The 19426-nt window shown below is 35.3% G+C and overlaps 3 protein-coding genes across 4 annotated transcripts; 1 reads left to right on the top strand and 2 right to left on the bottom strand.

The window, feature by feature from the left end:
* Positions 1-968: 968 nt before the first annotated feature.
* Positions 969-2313, bottom strand: LOC116005331 (putative clathrin assembly protein At1g25240). Of its 2 annotated transcripts, XM_031245611.1 has the most exons (2): positions 2048-2153; positions 969-1646 (listed from the first exon to the last, which is right to left on the bottom strand). In XM_031245611.1, the coding sequence occupies exons 1-2, from the start codon at positions 2067-2069 to the stop codon at positions 1072-1074; spliced, it is 597 nt and encodes a 198-aa protein (XP_031101471.1). In that variant the 5' UTR covers positions 2070-2153; the 3' UTR covers positions 969-1071. The 2 variants fall into 2 exon arrangements, with proteins under 2 accessions (XP_031101471.1, XP_031101470.1); XM_031245610.1 differs by having other exon boundaries at positions 969-2313.
* Positions 2314-2650: 337 nt separating this feature from the next.
* Positions 2651-8741, top strand: LOC116004678 (IAA-alanine resistance protein 1). The gene is made up of 11 exons (XM_031244825.1): positions 2651-3411; positions 4394-4477; positions 4596-4645; positions 5461-5512; positions 5846-5959; positions 6605-6876; positions 7316-7465; positions 7780-7887; positions 7980-8081; positions 8167-8211; positions 8301-8741. The coding sequence occupies exons 1-11, from the start codon at positions 3042-3044 to the stop codon at positions 8454-8456; spliced, it is 1503 nt and encodes a 500-aa protein (XP_031100685.1). The 5' UTR covers positions 2651-3041; the 3' UTR covers positions 8457-8741.
* A 251-nt stretch (positions 8742-8992) lies between these two features.
* LOC116004560 (65-kDa microtubule-associated protein 6-like) lies at positions 8993-14533 on the bottom strand. The gene is made up of 12 exons (XM_031244664.1): positions 13862-14533; positions 12928-13131; positions 12260-12523; positions 11566-11781; positions 11322-11477; positions 10848-11007; positions 10614-10765; positions 10386-10473; positions 10243-10316; positions 10080-10154; positions 9550-9896; positions 8993-9424 (listed from the first exon to the last, which is right to left on the bottom strand). Exons 1-11 carry the CDS (start codon positions 13937-13939, stop codon positions 9567-9569), a joined length of 1797 nt encoding a protein of 598 aa, XP_031100524.1. The 5' UTR covers positions 13940-14533; the 3' UTR covers positions 8993-9424; positions 9550-9566.
* Positions 14534-19426: the final 4893 nt, after the last annotated feature.

Below are 19426 nucleotides of genomic sequence, written 5' to 3' on the forward strand. Positions count from 1 at the left end.
TTTTTTTTTTTTTTTTTTTTTTTTTTTTTTTTTTTTTTTTTTTTTTTTTTTTAGTGACGGTCGACCACATTTATATACTAGATAAGGTCAAATTACTAAAGTCAAGAAAATATTTAATATGTTCTTGCTTAGACATTTAGAAGGATTATGAGTGAACCATAGATCAGTTTTGGATTTGATAAAAGGGTGTTGATAAGATTTTATTTTTTATTTTTAATTAAAGGTGTTAACTCACATTAAACACAAAACTCACTGATTTTATGTGACTTAAATTAAATTATGAAACTTTTCTACTCTAATTAATTAGAACCATTTGAATTCCTCAAGTTTTCTTAGGTATTACTCGTGCATCGGTGCATATAGCGACATCTGCCAACGTAACATAGCTAGTTCCTTGTTCAATTCTATTCATATTATGGATGTGGTTGATGAATGATTTTGTAGTCCAATTGTGTTATGTAAAATTATCATGGCATTAACGTTTCTTTTTGTCATTAATTAAGAATTTTAAAATAGTTTATACTATACATCTCTCCTCATGTAATGGTTTGATTTTTAATTTGAGTTACTATACCCAAAAAGTTTCTTTAATCTTCTTTATAAATTCTATTCATCAGTGAGAAATTAATAACATTAAATTACCATTTAGATATTGTTAGAATTTTTTTTAGTGAGATACTGTTAGATGATGGCTCAATTATATATGTATATATTAGTTCAGATGTACATTGTTTTCCTATTTGATAATTATAAGCGTATATAATGAATATATGATATATACTTTTACTTTAGCTCTATCAAATTGAAGACGAAGATAATGAATTTTAGATTATGGCAATCTAGACTTTATGAATGAAACTGAGACCGAGTAGTATATTTTAACATTGTCTATGCAATGGGTGCTTGAAGCATTGGGCTAGTATACTAGTACGCGGCTTTGGAGTTAGTTGGAGTAAGCAAAAGAGAGAAAAAAAAATAGAATAAAATCTCATTCATTACGTAGCTAGCAAGTTCACTACATTGTACATATACAAAATTTTTCTCCCCTCAAGTTATTTCTTATCATCTCACCTACAATAAATTCAAAAAACTGATGAGATCTGGTAAGTCTTGATGAGAATTAACATGCACATTATTAGCATTGCATGTAGTTGTTAAAACCATTTGATAATCATCAAATGTCTCCCAATGATTAGTGATTACGGTTTTCAACTTGCTTTTTGTCGTTGTCTCTTTTTCTTGTTCTTTGATCGCTACTATTGACTTGTTAAGGTTATCATTGGTCGGGCTAGAAGCAGAAAGGGAAGGTCCCTTTATGATATCCTCGAGCTCTCGAATGTCTTCTTCCGGGATTTGTTTTACTTTGGGACAATCTAAATTGGTGATCAACCCATGTTCTATGCAAAACTCATAGTACAAGGCAAGTGCTTCACCTTGGAGTGTTGCCTTTTGCACAATCTGAAGTGCGATTTTGGCATCAATTTTCCCGACCATGTATATTCGTAGCAAAACTCTCGTAATTGTAATGCATATTTGATGATAAATATTGTATATCTCCACCATGATCATGTCCATGGTTTGCACAACAAGCGGCACAGCTGCTATCTCCGAGTGGGGCTTTACTTGGAGCAAAATGTCAAGTAATCCTTGTAGATTTCGAAGCATGTTAAGGTCGTGTGAGACAGAGAAATGGGACAGTTGGTGACCCGATGACTTTGTTTTATAACAATCATCCTCTCGTGAATTTTCAAAAAGGATGATTGATTTATGGTCTAGGAATGCAAAATAGGAACGCACAAATGCATTTAGGCACCATGCTTCCTCAGGGTTGGAATGCCCATCTGTAAAACTAGAGAGGTTGAATGGCAACCGCCCGATCATGTTTACAGCCACAATGTCGAAGCACATAACACGATGCATTAGCATAAGCCCCTTAAGGGCCACCTCCCAACTCCTAGTTTTCTCCACTCGCAATGTAATAGCACATACTATAGGCGTGAGATGATTTGGAGATAGACATATCCACTCATACAATCTATCAACGTACCTGTGGTTAGTTGAATATTCATCGTGACGGGTGGCTTTGATAACTATAGCTTCAATTGTCGGGTTTCGAAACATGGTTCTTCTAATTAAGCTTGTCAAGAATATGCTATTTTGATCTTTAAGCACACCAGAAGCCCATTTCCATGCCATCGTTATCTGAGAACAAAGCCTATTCTTATTGTTGCGTACGTTATTGCGATTATATGAAGCAAAAGAAGAAGCGCAAGAATAGATGAATTGTAAAAAAGTGTTACGCTTCTTCTCTTGGATACAATCTCTCTAAATGAGAAATGATAGGTGAATTTTGAACAATAAATAAGTAATATTATTAACTAATTAAACGGCTCAGAGGAGTTGCATTTCTATCCTTACATTTGTTGAAGGTTGAAATTCACTGACACAACAATCTATGCTCTCTGCATCCTCCATGGCATGTGGACAAAGCTTCGCGGATAAAGTCAAACCATAGAAATGATACAATTGCCTCAAATTCCAGTAAACAAAATATACAGGGTATCCAATGCAATAATAGAAACCTCAAAGGTCGATTTGAAATTATTCAGATTAGAATATTAGATATCACGATGCACGGTATCCATGTATCACCTAACGTTTACCCTCTGAGAATTCTGAAATATGAGTTATATTATATAGTTCTGATTATATTATTTCAGTTTTTTTTTTCTTGTAATAAATGGAATGAAAATTACAAGAAAAAAAAATGGATGTAGTAACATTCGGTGTAATCGTCGGAATAATTATACTCTTTTTCTGCGCCGTTTGTATAATCACAATTGAAGGAACCTGCAAAAACCGCTCTTAATTCCTCTGATTGTTTCAAATCCCAATTTAATGTTCATCAACTTCCACACTAGCTCCCCCCCACTCTAAATTAGCTTCCTAAAATTAGATTTTTTTTTGGAGGTTCAAATTTAATTTTCTCAAGTGGCGAAGTCGTCTACTCCGTCGTACTCATCTTAGAAGGAGAAGCAGAAATGGCGGTTCCTCTAAGACAGATCTGCCCCGGTTTACTGTTTGTCTTACTGCTGATTTCTGGATTGTGTGTGTCAGCGGTCCACGGGCATTCTGCGGCGGAACAGTGTAGCCACGGACACGACCATCACCACGGCGATGCTGAGCATGGACACGCGTCTACTCACCAGTGTAGCCACGGCCACGGCCACGATCACGATCACCACCACCACCACCACCACCATAGCGGCGCTGAAGTGAATAAAAGGAAGCTGCTTCCTGAGGAATTGGCGGAAGAGGAGGATCTAAAGCTGTACGGATTTGGGACCCGCGATGAACACCACCACCACCATCATGACCACGGGCATGTTGATTCTGAGCTCTCTGGTCTTGGTAATTGAATTAATTTATTATTGTTATTTTTAATTTGCTCGAAGAACTTCCAGTGTTAGTATGCTACTTTATTTTCATATTTATTTGGGAATCCTCTGTTATTTTAACACTTTTTTTTTTTGTTGTTGTAAATTTAATTTCAGTTCATAAAGTTAATTTCTTTGATTATTATAGACTAGTATCTCTGTTAAGAGCTCGCCATTGTCTTTATTGCATTCGATTGATTCAAGTAGTTGTGCGGAGCTCATTATTGCAAAAGTTTGCATTTAATATAAGTTCATGCTTATTAAAATTGAGATAATAAAACTATTCTTGTGTAAGGCTAAAAATATCAACACTAGTCTAATTAAAATTGAGCTTTGTAGACTCGGCCTGAGTGATTCCTAGGAGCATCTAAGGTCACCAATGCAAATTTCTTCCTATTGAAGCCTGAATTTCTTCTGCAAACTCCCTTTTGTATGCAGTCTGCAATACATTATTGTCATGCTAAAGTTATGCTTTACAAATTTTCTGTTTACAACACATGTCCTCATGCAAATCTATTCCAAAGGTAGACTAATTCAGATTCCTTTAAAGTGTCATTAGGCATGAGAAGTTTGCTATTGGCATCTCTTATAGCATTTAAAAAAAAAAAATTTACTGACAAATTTTTTTGTGTCATCTTTACACTAGAGGTTGGATTCTAATGCAAACCATAGTTCCTGCCTTGCTGGCAGTGTTATTATTTTAGTTATTTCCTGGTGATATATGCTATCAATTTGTTGTCTCGTGATCTTATTTATACTTGCATTCTGTATGCCATCATTTTATCTGCTTCATGCTGTGTTGATCACATTCTAACTGTTAGTTTTTGGCAATCTGGGATTGAACATGTGTATATATGTATGCATGTATATTATTTTTGAAGTAATTAGTACCCAAACATGTCAGCTGTTTTAACCTTGCCTTTTTTTTTTTTTTGGTTGGTGGATGTATTGGGCAGGGCTTTGGCTTCATGCAATGAGTTGCTCTCTATTGGTGAGCTTGGCATCCCTTGTTTGCTTGATCATATTGCCTCTAATATTTTGTAAGTGGTTTATATGCCTTTTGGGTTTGTGTGTTTTGTTCTTGAATCTGGGTAGAGATTTGCTTCAGCTTGGTTAACACAATTTTCTTAACTAAAATTAGACTCTTGTTTTCTACAGTGAAAGGAAGGCCATCCAAAGCCATTGTGGATGCTCTGGCATTATTTGGGGTTAGATACATGACTTCTCATATGGCTCTTTATTTTCTTTCAACAAAATTTTGGTTCCTGTGTTTTGGATGTCCAACTTATCCAATGGTTTCTTACCTGAGCCCATTAGATGGGTCCATTATCTACTTTTAATTGCTATTTTGGGTTCTGTTTTGTCTCTGACTTTTAGGTACAAATCTATGTAGTTGATAGAGAGTTACATTCCAAGTTTTCACACATTTATGTAATCAATTCCACAAAAGTTCATGCGAATTTTGTAAGCAAGGCTGCTGCGAGGAGAATGAGATGGCATGTTTGTGGCAATGACACTGGTAGAAGTGGATAGTAGTTTAATAGGAAGAGAGAGGAAATGTAGAGTGCTTTGAAAGGTATGATAGCAATAGTGGACAGTGACGAGGGAAGAGGAAGAGAAAGAGTGGTGGAAGTGATATGCGATGTGGTGGTGCAATCATTATGGTGGCAGAAAAGTGATGAAATGTTGACACGTAGGCTACAATGCAATTTACCCTATTTCTTGGGAGAGACTAAGATGTAACTGTGCTTGATAGAAATGCTGTCCGTTCAAGTGGTGATATGAAGGCCTTCAATGATCTTAAAATAATAAAATATATAATTTCTTGAACAAACTCTGTTACTAATTTCATAAATCTTGTATGTTGTGTGTAGAGGTTCTGAACTAGTATATAATTATTCGTCTGCCTTTCCTTTAGTTTTTCCAGTAGCTTGACCTGTGGTGCTCTTAAAGTGTTCTCATGCCTTTTCTTCTTCAATTATTAGTTTGTTTGTTCTCATAATATGTAGTATGCCCCATGCAGGCTGGAGCAATGTTGGGTGATGCTTTTCTTCATCAACTACCCCATGCTTTTGGTAAGATTTGGCAAAGGAATATCGGTTGAATGGAAATAAAAGTCGCATTCATTTTTTAATTGATCTTGTGATATCAATTCCACCCTTTTTTCTTATTAGTAAATCTTTGTAAATAGACTATTGCGCGAAAGATGTTGATACTTCACTCCCAACAGAAAAATTATATTAGCATAAACAAAAGAGACAATAGCAAGTAAATGGTGCTTTAAAGTCTCATCTCTTCCCTATGTTTGATACTTGCTGCCTGCCCTACCCCCAGAAACTCTACAACAATGAATTATATAAACATCTGTAGGGTTTGGTAATTTTGCGAGGCTTTACATTCTTTTTCAGGTGACAATCACTCTCATTCAGAAAGCCATGAGGTCCATTCTCATGACCATGACCATGTTGGACATTCACATTCTCATTCCTTGAAGGATCTTTCTGTTGGATTGTCCATATTGAGTAAGTTGTCATTAGGTTTCAAGCCTCTTTTTTGTGCATATATATATATATATATATATATATATATATATATATAATCAGCCTTTTTGCTTTTGACAATTTACAAAAAGAATCTCATTTTGTGTATTGCATGCTAGAGCACTCATAAACATGCATACACTTGCATCTATTACATTATGTTGTTTTTTGTATTTACAAGGATAATGTAATTAAATGAAAGCCCTAATTCTCATTTCTCAGCTGTCATCTTTCTATTTCTAGGAAGGAAAACAGTTTCTCCTATGCCCCATTTCCATTCCCCCTGCAGGCGCTCTCTCTCTCTCTCTAAATTTATTCTGCATTCTGGGGGAAGGGGTACTGCAGCAGATGTAGACCAGCACAAGCAAAACTAAGGGTGTGTTTGGTTCCAAGTTCCAAGGCTTGGTCTTAGCTTGGATTGGAATAATGGAGTGCAAGACTGAATCTACTATTTGTGTATCATAGTTTTTGGTTTTAAGTTATGGGAGAAGAATGCAATTATGACCTAAAATTGTAAAAATATTTTAATAGTACTTTTCTGGGTAGATTACATTCATATAGGGTTCGCTGCCCTGTTAACCATTTGAAATCTTATCATGATATATACTCTGTATTTGTTTGCTGCAGCTGGAATTGTGCTTTTTCTTATTGTTGAGAAGCTTGTGAGGTACGTTGAAGAATTGTCTGGAGGAGTTAATGCATGGGGTCATGGTCATCATCATCACAGACACAGTAAGAAATTAAAGGATGATAACAATCCTGATAATGATCTTCAGGACCTGACTCATGAGAAAACTGGAAGCTTACCAGAAAAGGAATCTGGTGGAAGTAAAATTGATGGTCAATCTGCTGAGATGCTTAATGGGGAGAAGGACAGCAAAAACGCTGTTCTCAGGAAGGTAGAATGTTAATTCTGAATGCGAATTATTTTTTGAAATTGATTTTTCTTGCTTTTCACTGTCCTTAATTTTTTTTTATTCTGTATGTCAATTACTCTTGGTTTTATTATTGAGTGTCATGTTACATATACATCTTTCCACATTCTAATTTTGGATCTATTGATGTGCCTGTATTTCAGAAGCAGATGTTCTACAATAAATGATCTATTCTTAGGGAACTTTTACAATGCCTCTTTCCAAAAATGAAAAAAAGTGAGGATTTTTTGGTCATATCAATTGGGTTGAGAAAAAAGAAAAATTTAAGTAGCACGTGACAAAAATGTCTCCTTTTGTGTGTGTGTGTGTGTGTGTGTGAAAAAGGCATTGTAGAAGCACCCTATGTTCCTCAGGTATTTGTTTTTGTATTGTGTCTCATATTCTGGCTCTTGCCCTTTTGCAGAGAAACACTGGTGGTGATGGTGGTGAACTTGAAACCAATGGAGAGGCTTTAAATTCATCCAAAGATAGTGCTAAATCCACCAAAGAAGAGCCTGCTAAATCACAATCAAGCCTGGTGTTTGGTTATCTCAATCTCTTCTCTGATGGTGTTGTATGTATTCTTTAAATTTGGCAATGTATCTTCCTTTTGAGTCTTTTATTTATTTATTTAATTTTTTTCTTTATTATTGTTATTATCATATTATGTAAAGCTTATGTTTATGAAGATAATCCATAATCAACTTAAAGGTGCTGATAGATAACTGGATAAAATAAGATAAAATGTACTGTATAATATATAATGCATGATCTTTGGCAAACATGAATAAAGTGGATCATTTTTCCTATGATCCCAACAATCCAATTTAACAAAGCTCATGTTACTAACTGGATTAATTTCTTTGTAAAATTTGTTTTTTGTTGCAGCATAATTTTACTGATGGGATGGCATTAGGTAGTGCTTTCCTGCTTTATGGATCAGTTGGTGGGTGGTCAAGAACATTGTTTCTGCTTGCTCATGAGCTTCCTCAGGAGGTCTTCTCTCTCTCCCTCTCTCTCTCTCTCTAACAAACACATTGATAAACAGATACATTTACTGAATCTGGGTCTTGGCTATTGTAATGCAGATAGGTGACTTTGGAATCTTGGTGAGGTCTGGTTTCAGTGTTTCGAAAGCTTTGTTTTTTAACTTCTTATCGGCACTAGTGGCACTTGCAGGAACTGCACTGGTTTGTATTCTACTGTGTTTGATGACAAATTGATTTCTTTTTTGCCTTGTGTACTAAGAAACTAATAATAATATTTTGTTTAAAGGCCTTGGTGCTAGGACAAGATCCAGGGCAGTCATCATTGATTGAGGTAATTTTTGAGATGTGCAATGCGGAGGTGGAGCTATGCTATTCATTCCAGATTAAAAATGAATTAATTGATGTTTTAATTTGTTGCAGGGATTCACAGCAGGTGGGTTTATTTACGTTGCAGTTGCGGGAGTGCTGGCAGAATCAAACAGAGGCGGCTCCTTATCCGTGAGGAGTACGGTGATTCAACTAATCTCTTTGTCGTTAGGCATGGCAGTGGCTCTTTCAATTTCTCTTGTAGAATAGAATGATGCTATGCTATGCTATGCTGTGTAGCACGTCACTTAATGTCACGGTTGCACTAATGGCTTCTCCTTCTCCTATGCTCAATTTTCCAATACGAATTTGGTTGTCTGTACAATGTGCAGTTCCAGGCTTCAGTTTTATTATATACAGACAAAGTAGAATGAATACATAACATTGAAAGAAGGAACTTGTCCTTTGTCCATGTTACATTACCTGTTCCAAATGATGGCGGCTTCTATATGATTAGTGATTACAAACAATATGGAACATAACAATTCTGACAAATGATGTTTTCATTCTTAAACGGGTCTTTTACTTGGTCGATAAAACTTAACAATGATAAATTTATTATTATACAGTACTTTTTATGCTTTGTTGTTAGAATAGATTAATGCCCCAGTTGAGTCCCCAGACATTTTCTTTAAAAGTATACCCCACTGCTACTGGGCAGTGGCAATAATAGGTGGGGTGGGGTGTGACATAAAGAAGTGGGTCGTTTTCTGAAAGACATCAAATTGATGATGCCACGACAAATGTGATAGCTGTATCCAGCCAATATAATACCATACAAATGATACAAACTTGTCTGTTTACGACAGGCTGGGAGTACAATCTTGAGAGGCCTACATAGACAGATAGATAGATACAACTAGACAATCAAGGCAGCTACATATCAATCAAAAGTCAAACCAATAACACAATTATATGTACATCCAAAAACCAAATCCTTAACACATATTAGTAGTCTACCATACTCAACATTTTTGCACTTTTAACTAATTCATATCCACACTCACTAATCTCTCCTCACTCAGTATACCACTTTCCTGCACTGCACTCCTGTTACCGGTGTCTCTACAATCCCCTAAACATACCGCTTTCATATTCACAGGTTTCAGTAGTTCCTTCCCAGTCATGTTGGCCTACATACTCAGTGAATCCACACCAAACCATAAATTCCTATCACCCTGCATACATATATGTATAAGAAAACTCAATTTTCATTTCCGGAACTCATAAGTATTACATCGTATTCTCATCACAATTCAGCACCGTAATTTCCACACAGTTGAATTCAAGGAAAAGACCATACCAGTTTAAATTCCATATTCAGGGTTGAAGTGGAGACTCTGGTTCAGAACCAGAAACGGATGAAAAAGACATCATATCCTCCTTTGCTATTGCCACGAAATTCAGAGGGGCAGTTGAAAGCCTTCTAGTTTCTCTGAAATACCCATTCTGCCGCCCAGAGTATGAGCGGGGTGTTAAAAGCTCTGGGGTTTGACAGCCAGCAGAATTCCGACGTGGTGAGGGGGTTACACATCCGTTAGTATGGTATCCATTTGTCTTCCTAAAGCTACTGCTTCTCCTTGGACTTGGTTTAGAACCATACCTTGCTTCTTTTTCAGTGAGGAGCAGATCATGAAGTTTCTTTTGGTCCTGCAAGCAAGAGAAGATAACAGGAGAAACCTTCAGCTCACTAATCAACCCACTATCCACATGAAAATTGCTATTTTGATGCGCTGGACTGGATATAACCCATACTTTCTCACTTTGGCTCACACAAAGTGTTCATAAGATACAATAGAAGAAATTTTAAAGAAAAAAGTCAGCAAACATTACACGAGCACGCCTTTTCTCCTCTTCTTTTTGTAGCCGGGTCAATTTGTAATCTTCCAATACCGATACCAATCGTGCCTACAAGAATATTCAGATATGGTCATTTAAAATTGCCATCCAAGAAAAAAAGATAATCAAGAAATTTCTTAACAGCAGTAAAACTCACCCCGTCATAAAGAAACAACTTCTTCTTCTCATCTTCCCAAGCTAGTGTCTTGCTAATCAGAGCGTCAACCATACCTGAAATGGAAGCAACTCAAGCACCAGACTGGGAAAAAAAATCCTAATGGAAATAACAAGATAAATTACCTGGAATCTTATTTACAGTAATTCGAGCTCGTTCTGCTCGCTTTAAGTTTATGTGAGCGCCTCTCCCACCACTGTAACGGTTTTTATCCTGATAAACAGAAGGAGCTATTCAAACTTTCCACCATTAAGGAAAAAAGCAGTTTAACATTGGCTTACAACAGAAAATAGTAGACACTTTAGTCATCTTATGCAAACTAGAATTTCTTAGGCAACATGCACACAGCTTACTAGGTTATAATCTTCAAGCCAGTTTTCTTCCTCACAAGCAGAAAGCCAGCGCTCAATCCTATCCATAATTTCTTTTCGGTTCAGAGCTTCATCTTTTGCTTTATTTATTTGTGCTTCAATGCTTGCCAAGAGCTCACAAGGATCCACAAGACCTGGTCCATCAAACATTGAACTTGTTTATTTGAAATGGAAGTTTGAGATTCATAAGAGGGTCATCCAGAATAGGGAATGTACCAGAGTCTATCATTGCACATGATTTATCAGTAGCAGTGCTTGGATCAGGTTCAATATGGTTTTTACTGCATAAATCCTCCAACTCTGACCTCCTCTTCATCACCAACTCTTTCATTCTGCTAGCCTTTAGTTTAGTGAGCCTCTCAACTTCCGATGAGACCTATATTGAACAAAAGAAAGGTATAATATAATCTAGTGCTTATATAATCTTTTCCAAGAAGTTTTGATCCTTTGATCAGTCTTGCAGTTTTTTTAAATCACATAATGTATACATTTGATTTGTAGTTGTATGGAGATAATACACTTGAGTCCTAAGTCTCAAATTTTATGGTTAGAATTCTGTTCAAGGACACAGTTCTATGTGAGGGGGTTATAATTAGTTTGAGATGATGAACTGAAAGAAGGGGAAATAATTGCTTATACAAAAATGGGAAAAGGAAAAAGGATATAAAGGAGGTTGAGATGCTTGCAAACCTGTTGAATGATCTCCGATGAAAGAGCACCAGATTCCTTGATCTCTTGTTCAGGAAAACCAAGAATGGAGGTGATCCTTAAAAAGTAAGTCTTCTCTTCTCTCGGTGTATCCATCAAGTTCCAGAGTTCAGTTAGTGAACCAGAAACATCTTTTAGCTACGTTGGCAAAATAGAAAAATTTAGTACTAGTAATTAATATACACACAAAGGGAAAGTAAATGAAGCAACCAATGGGAAAAAGTACCTTCTGGAGACGAACTTTCCGTTCTGTTTTCAACCTGATAATGGTCTGCTCTAAGCCCTCTAACGTGCTATTGCTGATATTTGTAGATTGCCCCAGTCTTGTATCATGTAAGCTTGGATGCACATCACTCACAGTTTCACCAAAATCCACCCCAAGAATAGCACACAATGTGTGCACCTCATTTACAAAGTCTAACACTTTCTGGATGCGCTCAGACTGTAAAAATGACAGAGATTTGCAATCACTAATTATTTTCTTTAGGAAACTAGGACCTCAATGGCACACAATGAACTACCTGCTATTCCATATGAGCATGAGCATGAGCATGAACATGATTCTTTTATTACATCAGTTTACTTATGAAATGAATGTTATTTCTAGAAGCCAATGGAGTTTCCTAGTTGATGCATGAGAATCCAAATAGTAGAGGACTTTAACACTGCAATTTAAAGGATTTCATTCTCTATTTCTCAATATTTATTTATTTTTCAAGGAGAAGTGCATCAATATGTGCATGGAACTCAATACACACTTTAACTGTGAATGCGCAACTAGTTTTAAAGTGAAAGTATACTTTTATACCTACAAAAGGTTACATCATGAAACATATTTATAGGTCAGATATGGGCCACTGGCCACAGAAAGTAAAAAATCAAGTATGAACAGAAAACTTAAAAAGGATTTTACTTGATACCTTTTCCTTCTGGAGAGCATGAAGGTGGGATTGGTGCTCTGAGAGCCTTCTCAATGACAAGTCATTTTCTTCCAGATTCAAGGAATTCATAGCATTGATTATATGACCATATCCAGAAATTTCACTAGTTATCTTCTCAATTTGTGTCTTTATATCTGTGAATTGCTTTAGCCTTTCCTCTTTCTTTACTTTCAAATCTTGAACCAGTGGTGTGATTAAAGCTAATTGCTCCTTCAATGGCATTGTCATCTTGTCCGAGTGGATCTGATATATCCCAAAAAAAAAAAAAAAAANAATGGCATTGTCATCTTGTCCGAGTGGATCTGATATATCCCAAAAAAAAAAAAAAAAAGGAAGAGCACCAATTTATGTTCAAAACTTTGGCATTGACACATAGTTACCAGCAAGCACAAACAATTAACACATTTATTACAAGGCATTCAATATTTTAGGTAATAAAACAAAATACAGCATCGCCAATGCCCACGTACATATATCAATCCACAACTCTCATCACATACAGATTATACTGACATTGGGAGTACAGAAATAATTGCAGGGGGCAACAAACAAAAGACAAAGAAAGGGAGATGCATATATTAAATGAAATGATATAAAATGAAATCAAGGGAGAAGGGAGGCGAAAGAACAAACTTGAGATATCATACCGGCGAGTTAATACTGAGTTCACCAAGAGTTGCCATTAGTGTTGCAAGCTCTGCTTCTTTTGCTGCAAGAGATTGGTGAAGGCGTGCTTTGGCATTAGCAGTTTCATCAACTTTTCTTCTGTAAACTTGTAAGCATTCTCTCTCCAGCTCCACCAACATTCTGTCTTTTTCTGCCTCATTCTCACCAATGTCAGTCCATAATTGCTGTTTTTTAGGAAAAAACAAAGGATTAGCGTGGTGGTTAATAAACTATCGTACCTTTACTCTGCCAGAAGGAAAGGATTGGTACACATAGAAACTAGACATCACAGTAAACCAAGACATGAAATTGGAAGTGGAAGTTCTCAGACACATCATGAATACCATACTAATATGCTCATTTTAAGCTTTTTAAGTTCCCAAGTACAACATATTTCTCAGCCAACATGGTAATTCTTTGAAACAGTAGTGAAATACAGTGAAGTTTGATTAAACAGAACAGTGCCGACTGCTGAAATTCAAGAACAAAGGAAGCATACCCAACTCAGGAAATTTTCCATACTTGGGAGAAATTGAAGCAAGAAAGAAATGGCAAGTAGCAAAATTTAAGAAAATATTACAATAAATTTCAGGTATAAAAAAATCAAGAAGAAAAAAGAAGGATAAACAGCTTAAGAATTATGGTAATCATATGAAGATTTTCCAATTCCAACCAAAAAAATGGAAAACATACCCAATCAAGACAGAGTTTTCCAAAGCAAAAATAAAAGAAACAAGAACACCCAATTCAAGAATTTTCCATACTTGTAAGAAATTGAAGCAATAAATGAACAAATATTACAATGAATTTTATGTAAACACAAAATTCGGCCAAATAAACTATTGCGGAAAAAAATTAATTTGGACGTCAAAGAGAAAAGGTGACAAAAGGTAAAAAGTCAAAGGGAGGGAGGACCTGGAGTTCTCTAAGCAAAGTAGAGCAAGAACTGCTGGTGCCGACACTGCCGCTACAAGGACTCTCAAGAGTCAACATTTCTTCACTTCTCTCTCTCTCTCTCTCTCTCTCTCAGAGCAATAATGGGCTCTTGAGAAACAGTGGAGAATGGCACAAAAGGTTCAACAAAAGCTAATTTTTCATACTCCTAAAGGACTAACAGCACGCTACTAGTGGATGGTGGGCTCTCTGCCTCTTTGTCTCTTTATGAAGTGTAAAAGGAGTTGAATTTTGCAAAAAGAGAGTAATTATAATGAAAAAAGCTCCATCTCCACTTTCCCAACTTCCAGATCTGAAATCTTCAAGAAAAAAACCACCACGCTAAAGCTTTTCCACGCAGCCCTCGCCACTTCCAGCCTCCAACTGTTGTTTTCAGATGCAAACTGCTAAATAATCAAAATGAAAAATGCAAAGAAAGGATTTTTACGCAGAAAAGACAAGCACAGAAGCAGTGCAGTGGCATATAAAGAAAGTGAGAGGCCAGGGTGGTGCTAAAATGCGCGAATGCAGACGGATCTGTGCACATTAGCACGAATTCCAAGGGTTGTTGGGAAGGCTGGGGAAGAAGAACAAACAAAGAAGTCAGTTGTGAGTGACGCTTCACCAACACCAACAAGAGCCTCACAAACCATAAAAATTGCTTCTTTATTATACTCTGTACTGGTAAATGATAATACCACCCCATTTCATTTATTGTTAATCCATTAGGTTTCTTTATTTAATTTTTTTATTTTTGGACCAACAAGTAATTTATGGTAGATTCCTTACTTCTTTAAGGGGTCATTAATAGTTCTAAACAGTTGGATAAGGAAATTATAAATTATGTGTTCCACAATTATTACACTGGTAAACCTACAAGAAACCTAACAAAAAATCATCATCTAATATGAAAATTTATTGTTTGAATTTGATTAATAATGAAATTAACGTGATAGGTGAAAAAAGTAAATCTATCATTAGAATGAGCCCAAACACGATTGAAGAAAATTTCGACGTTACACTCACAACATAAAGAAGAAAGTGTAAACACCATGATTACTACTATTATTATAAGATAATTAGCATATATATGTTTACCTTTCTTTCTATATTAAAATAAATATTATTGAAACCTATTGTCCCATTGATTTTGCATAGGTTTAAAAAAAAATCAAACTTCAAATACAACAAGTTTGTTTTTTTTTTTTTAATTCTAGGATTTCAGCCTCCATTGAGTTCAATTATTTACGTTTGTAAACTTAATTGAAGAGTATATATAATAAATAAAATGTTATTAAATTTTTAAAAGCATTTTAATAAATCTAGTCAAACATAAAACAATGGAACATATTGTTTCCCTATCAAACTCATTGCTAACGAACTTTGTTGTTATAGCTGTATCATGGACGTATTAATTAATTAATTAATTAATTATCTAATATTCGCCGCAATAAATAATTAATTAAATATAAAATTGGAGGTTGGGGCTATAATTGCAAAGAATTGGTATAATATGGATTAATATTATAATAAGTTTGGTATAGCCTCTATTCAATTAATAAACAATTCCAACATTTATAATCAACATTAGAGAGTAAATATTACGTGGTTTTAAAAAATCTCTAATAAACATAATAATTTAAACTTAAAATAATCATATAATTAGAACTCAACAATACATCACAACTAGACCATGAGTGTTAGTTAATAAGATTATTTATTTTGTACACAAAATAACAAATTCAAGAAAATACTAAAGGAAATTAGACGAAACAAGTCATGTTGGATGGACAAAATTCAAAGACTCGACGTTGTTATCCAATATATATATATGCACATATTAACCTTTTTATATACATGTTTAAAAAAAAACATTTAATGATCCTTCCATATCAACTTTTTAGCACCCTGGCTTCTAATAAATGAAAATGAGGGTTTCAACTACACTCGACCATTTAGGTATTCTGTATAACCATTAATGAATCACTTTTTAGCTTAATTTAGTAATTATGTAAAATTGAATTGGTGAAAGATATCCAATGTAATTGACAACTTTTAGCAGTGTCCTCCGATTCTGGGTTGTAAGTAACGTATAGTACGTAGTAGGTAGTAGTTCATTCTGTTTTCAGTTGAATTCAATGATATGATGTAACTTTAGAGCAGAGCATGCAGAGGATATATAATAATTCCAACTTCATTTCACATGCATGATGAAGTCTAGTATGTATACATATGAAGAATACTTAATTTGTCACCATCATAAATTCCTTCACCGCACTGCACATACATTCACTCTCCTAATTTAACTTGTGTCTGTACTTTACCTCTTCACGTGCGTTTCATCTCTCCACCATTACATTTATTACTTTATCTATCCTTTATTTTTATTTAATAGTTTGAGTTTAAGGTACAATTAGCCATTGTCTCCATGAAAATTTTATTTTTCTTGTTGTCCTTGTTTATAAGTCTAGTATATTCTCTATTCAAATAATTTTTTTTTAAAAAAAATTACGGCGTTAAGCTTTTAATAAGTAGAAAAGATTTTTTTTTTCTTTTAAATATTATTTTGTATCAAAAGTGAGTTGAAATGGTAAGGATGTGAAAGTGGTACTCATATCACTTTTGAGAGTAAGTTGAAAGGATGTGGAAAACATGATGATCGATAAATCATGCATGAACCCTGCCACGAGCCAACCCGAGGGGCATGTCAAGGAGCAAGTAACTCAAGAGGTGACACGGGTCGACTCGGGTCCGGCCGAGGTCGAGCCCACGATGTTGGGCCGCCTCAGGTCCAGACGGCATTGGGCCGATCAACCTCCGAGGGTCATCGCGCGGGTTGGCGCGGTTCACACGGCTTGAGAATCTGTCCTAGGCCGTTGGAGGACTTCCCCCGATCTCTCCGAGTTGTTGGGCATAAAATTATTATAAAAGCACTCCCTCTTGTCTCATTAAGACATCTACTTTGTCTTAAACACACTTTGTATTGTTATTGCATAAATCTATCTGTTTATACGAATTGGAAGAAAAAATATAAGAGGTATCTGGAATTGCTAAAAAAAAAAAATCGAAAGTAACCATAATACTCCATGCATATTATTCTTAAATCATCACGTCCTGTATGTACAACCAGAGATATCAACATCAGAATTGAATTCAGAAACCCCACACTTGGTCCTGCATACGAGTTTTGACTTGTGCATGTCCACTCAACACTCAACTTGCCCGCCCCTCATATCGTTCCAAACATTACATTTTAATCCTACAAATTAATTAAACTTCAATTTCAACTAAGTTTTTACACCATGTATATACATTCTCATCAATTATGTTACTAAACCCTGCCCATATACCAGCTAGCAGGCAGATAGGATAGTACGTTTGTAGGTCGAAACCAAACCCAAAAGACATCATATCACATATATATATATCGCCACCGGACCCCATAGCGTTTGTCTCTATTTGACTAGGATTTATCCCAATTGAGGATAATACAAATAATTGATCTTTGGATAATAATCATAATAATATTTTGACTCTTTTAAAAATAGAGGAGTGATACTTAAATTGAGGTTAAATCTTTATATATTTTTTGAATGAACTCTTGTGGTGAAACTGGGGTATGAAATAGTGTATGTATTATCTTCAGACTCGATCCTTGGTCTCTTCTCTCAAACTTCACATCTGTGACCAGTTGAGATGCTGAGAACAATTGACACTCTCGAATTAATTTTAATTTTGTGAAAGGAACTTAACTTGAGTACTTATCATATTCAAATCTCGAAATAATTTGAGTAACACAACAAGTACTCTCTTCTAACCTTTGATTATTTATAGGAAAACTCGCAACTACTATCTGAATATGCATTATAGCCGTGTAGGTGAAATTCACATTATGATCATAACTTGACAAATTTAATGACCACAATGGAATAAACTAATTTATATATTATTCATAATTGATTAGCTCAAATCAAGGATAGTCTTATATATTCTATTCCATTTGCTTTTCTTTAATAAAATCATAACAATAGAGTACGTATAGCAAAGATTTCCATGGAATGGGCTGGGCCGGGGCTCCTCGGCTTCAATACCTGGGAAGCAATGGTTTAGTGGTGATGGGGCTTCCGGCTTTCTAAAACGTGGGTTTGTGTTGTCAATTGTTATGCCGTGGACCCAGGTCCACCTTGCAGGACCTGGGTCTACATTCACATACACTATACTCTACATTCACACTTTATAAACTCCACATTCACATACACTATACTCTACATTTACACTTTGTAAACTCTACATTCACACATTACATGATTATATGATACTCTACATTCACACTTTGTAAACTCCACATTCACACATTACAAGATTATATGTTTAGTAACTATATTACCACTGTTATGCATACACACATTCAAAACTTTATATTCACAGGTCCTATACTCCATATTCGCAACTTGAAAACTTCACATTCACACATTACAGGGCTACAAGTTGCTAGAACTTCTTAACTCTATTACAGATTCACACATGCATAACTCTACATTCACGATTTCTATACTCTATATTAACAATTTGAAACCTTCACATTCACACATTTCTGGGCAACTCTACATTCACACAATCATAACTGTACATTCACGATTCCTATACTCTACATTCACACTTTGAAACCTCTACATTCACACATTTTTGGACAACTCTATATTCAGCAATATGTTTACTAATTTAAATTAAAAAAAAAAAAAAAAAAAAGGAGACAATGCAAGGTGGACCTGGGTCCACAGCATAATTTGCCTTGTGTTGTAAAGCGGGCTTTGTTGAAAGTGGGCCGGCCTTGGAGTCGTGATGGACTTATTAGACCGGATTGGGTAATGGCGGCAAATTATTGCATGGACCATGGTCTACACAGCTGTGTGGACCAAAAATAAAAAGTACATTATTTTTGTATTGAATGTACATTATTTTTGTACTGTAGGTACATTATTTGATAGTATATATCAAATAATGTACCTTCAGTACAAAAGTAATGTACTTTTTATTTTTGGTCCACACAGCTGTGTGGACCATGGTCCGTAATGCCCGCCTTTTGAAAGAGCTTAAAATTAAACAAAGCTTCAACAACCAATTGTTATACTGTGGACCCTGGTCCGAAACAACACCGTATTGTATCAGATCACATTATAGTTTTTTTTTTAAATTAAAATATAACTGTAATTTGAACAGCAACAAAAACAGTGATGAAGAATCAAGAACAAAAAACACACACAAGTTCATTACATTACAAAAACACACATGACAACAGGTGAATATTTAAACAACATTGTGAAATTTGAAAAACATGGAACATAAAGATAATACTTGGGCTTATATTCTGCGTATCCTAACATTCGAATGCACAAAAACACCACAACCTGTGTTACTAACATGAATACACATAACGGTTACATAGAATACACAGAATATTGACACAAAATACATAGAACTCATCCCCCTAACATTTGAATGCGCAAACACATCACAACCTGTGTTACTAACATTAATACACAGAAC

The sequence above is a fragment of the Ipomoea triloba genome, chromosome 14 (genome assembly GCF_003576645.1).
Source record: "Ipomoea triloba cultivar NCNSP0323 chromosome 14, ASM357664v1".
NCBI lineage: Eukaryota > Viridiplantae > Streptophyta > Magnoliopsida > Solanales > Convolvulaceae > Ipomoea > Ipomoea triloba.

What these genes read in the sequence shown, in the direction of transcription:
- LOC116005331 (XM_031245610.1), bottom strand. Translation starts at nt 2,196, where the DNA reads ATGGCATGGAAATGGGCTTCTGGTGTGCTTAAAGATCAAAATAGCATA.
- LOC116004678 (XM_031244825.1), top strand. Translation starts at nt 3,042, where the DNA reads ATGGCGGTTCCTCTAAGACAGATCTGCCCCGGTTTACTGTTTGTCTTA. An exon ending in TTCTGAGCTCTCTGGTCTTG is followed by an intron (nt 3,412 to 4,393) that starts GTAATTGAATTA and finishes TGTATTGGGCAG; the next exon opens with GGCTTTGGCTTCATGCAATG. An exon ending in TCAACTACCCCATGCTTTTG is followed by an intron (nt 5,513 to 5,845) that starts GTAAGATTTGGC and finishes ATTCTTTTTCAG; the next exon opens with GTGACAATCACTCTCATTCA.
- LOC116004560 (XM_031244664.1), bottom strand. Translation starts at nt 13,939, where the DNA reads ATGTTGACTCTTGAGAGTCCTTGTAGCGGCAGTGTCGGCACCAGCAGT. An exon ending in GGAAAGTTCGTCTCCAGAAG is followed by an intron (nt 11,478 to 11,565) that starts GTACTTTTTCCC and finishes TTGCCAACGTAG; the next exon opens with CTAAAAGATGTTTCTGGTTC. An exon ending in AGGAGAAAAGGCGTGCTCGT is followed by an intron (nt 9,897 to 10,079) that starts GTAATGTTTGCT and finishes TCTTGCTTGCAG; the next exon opens with GACCAAAAGAAACTTCATGA.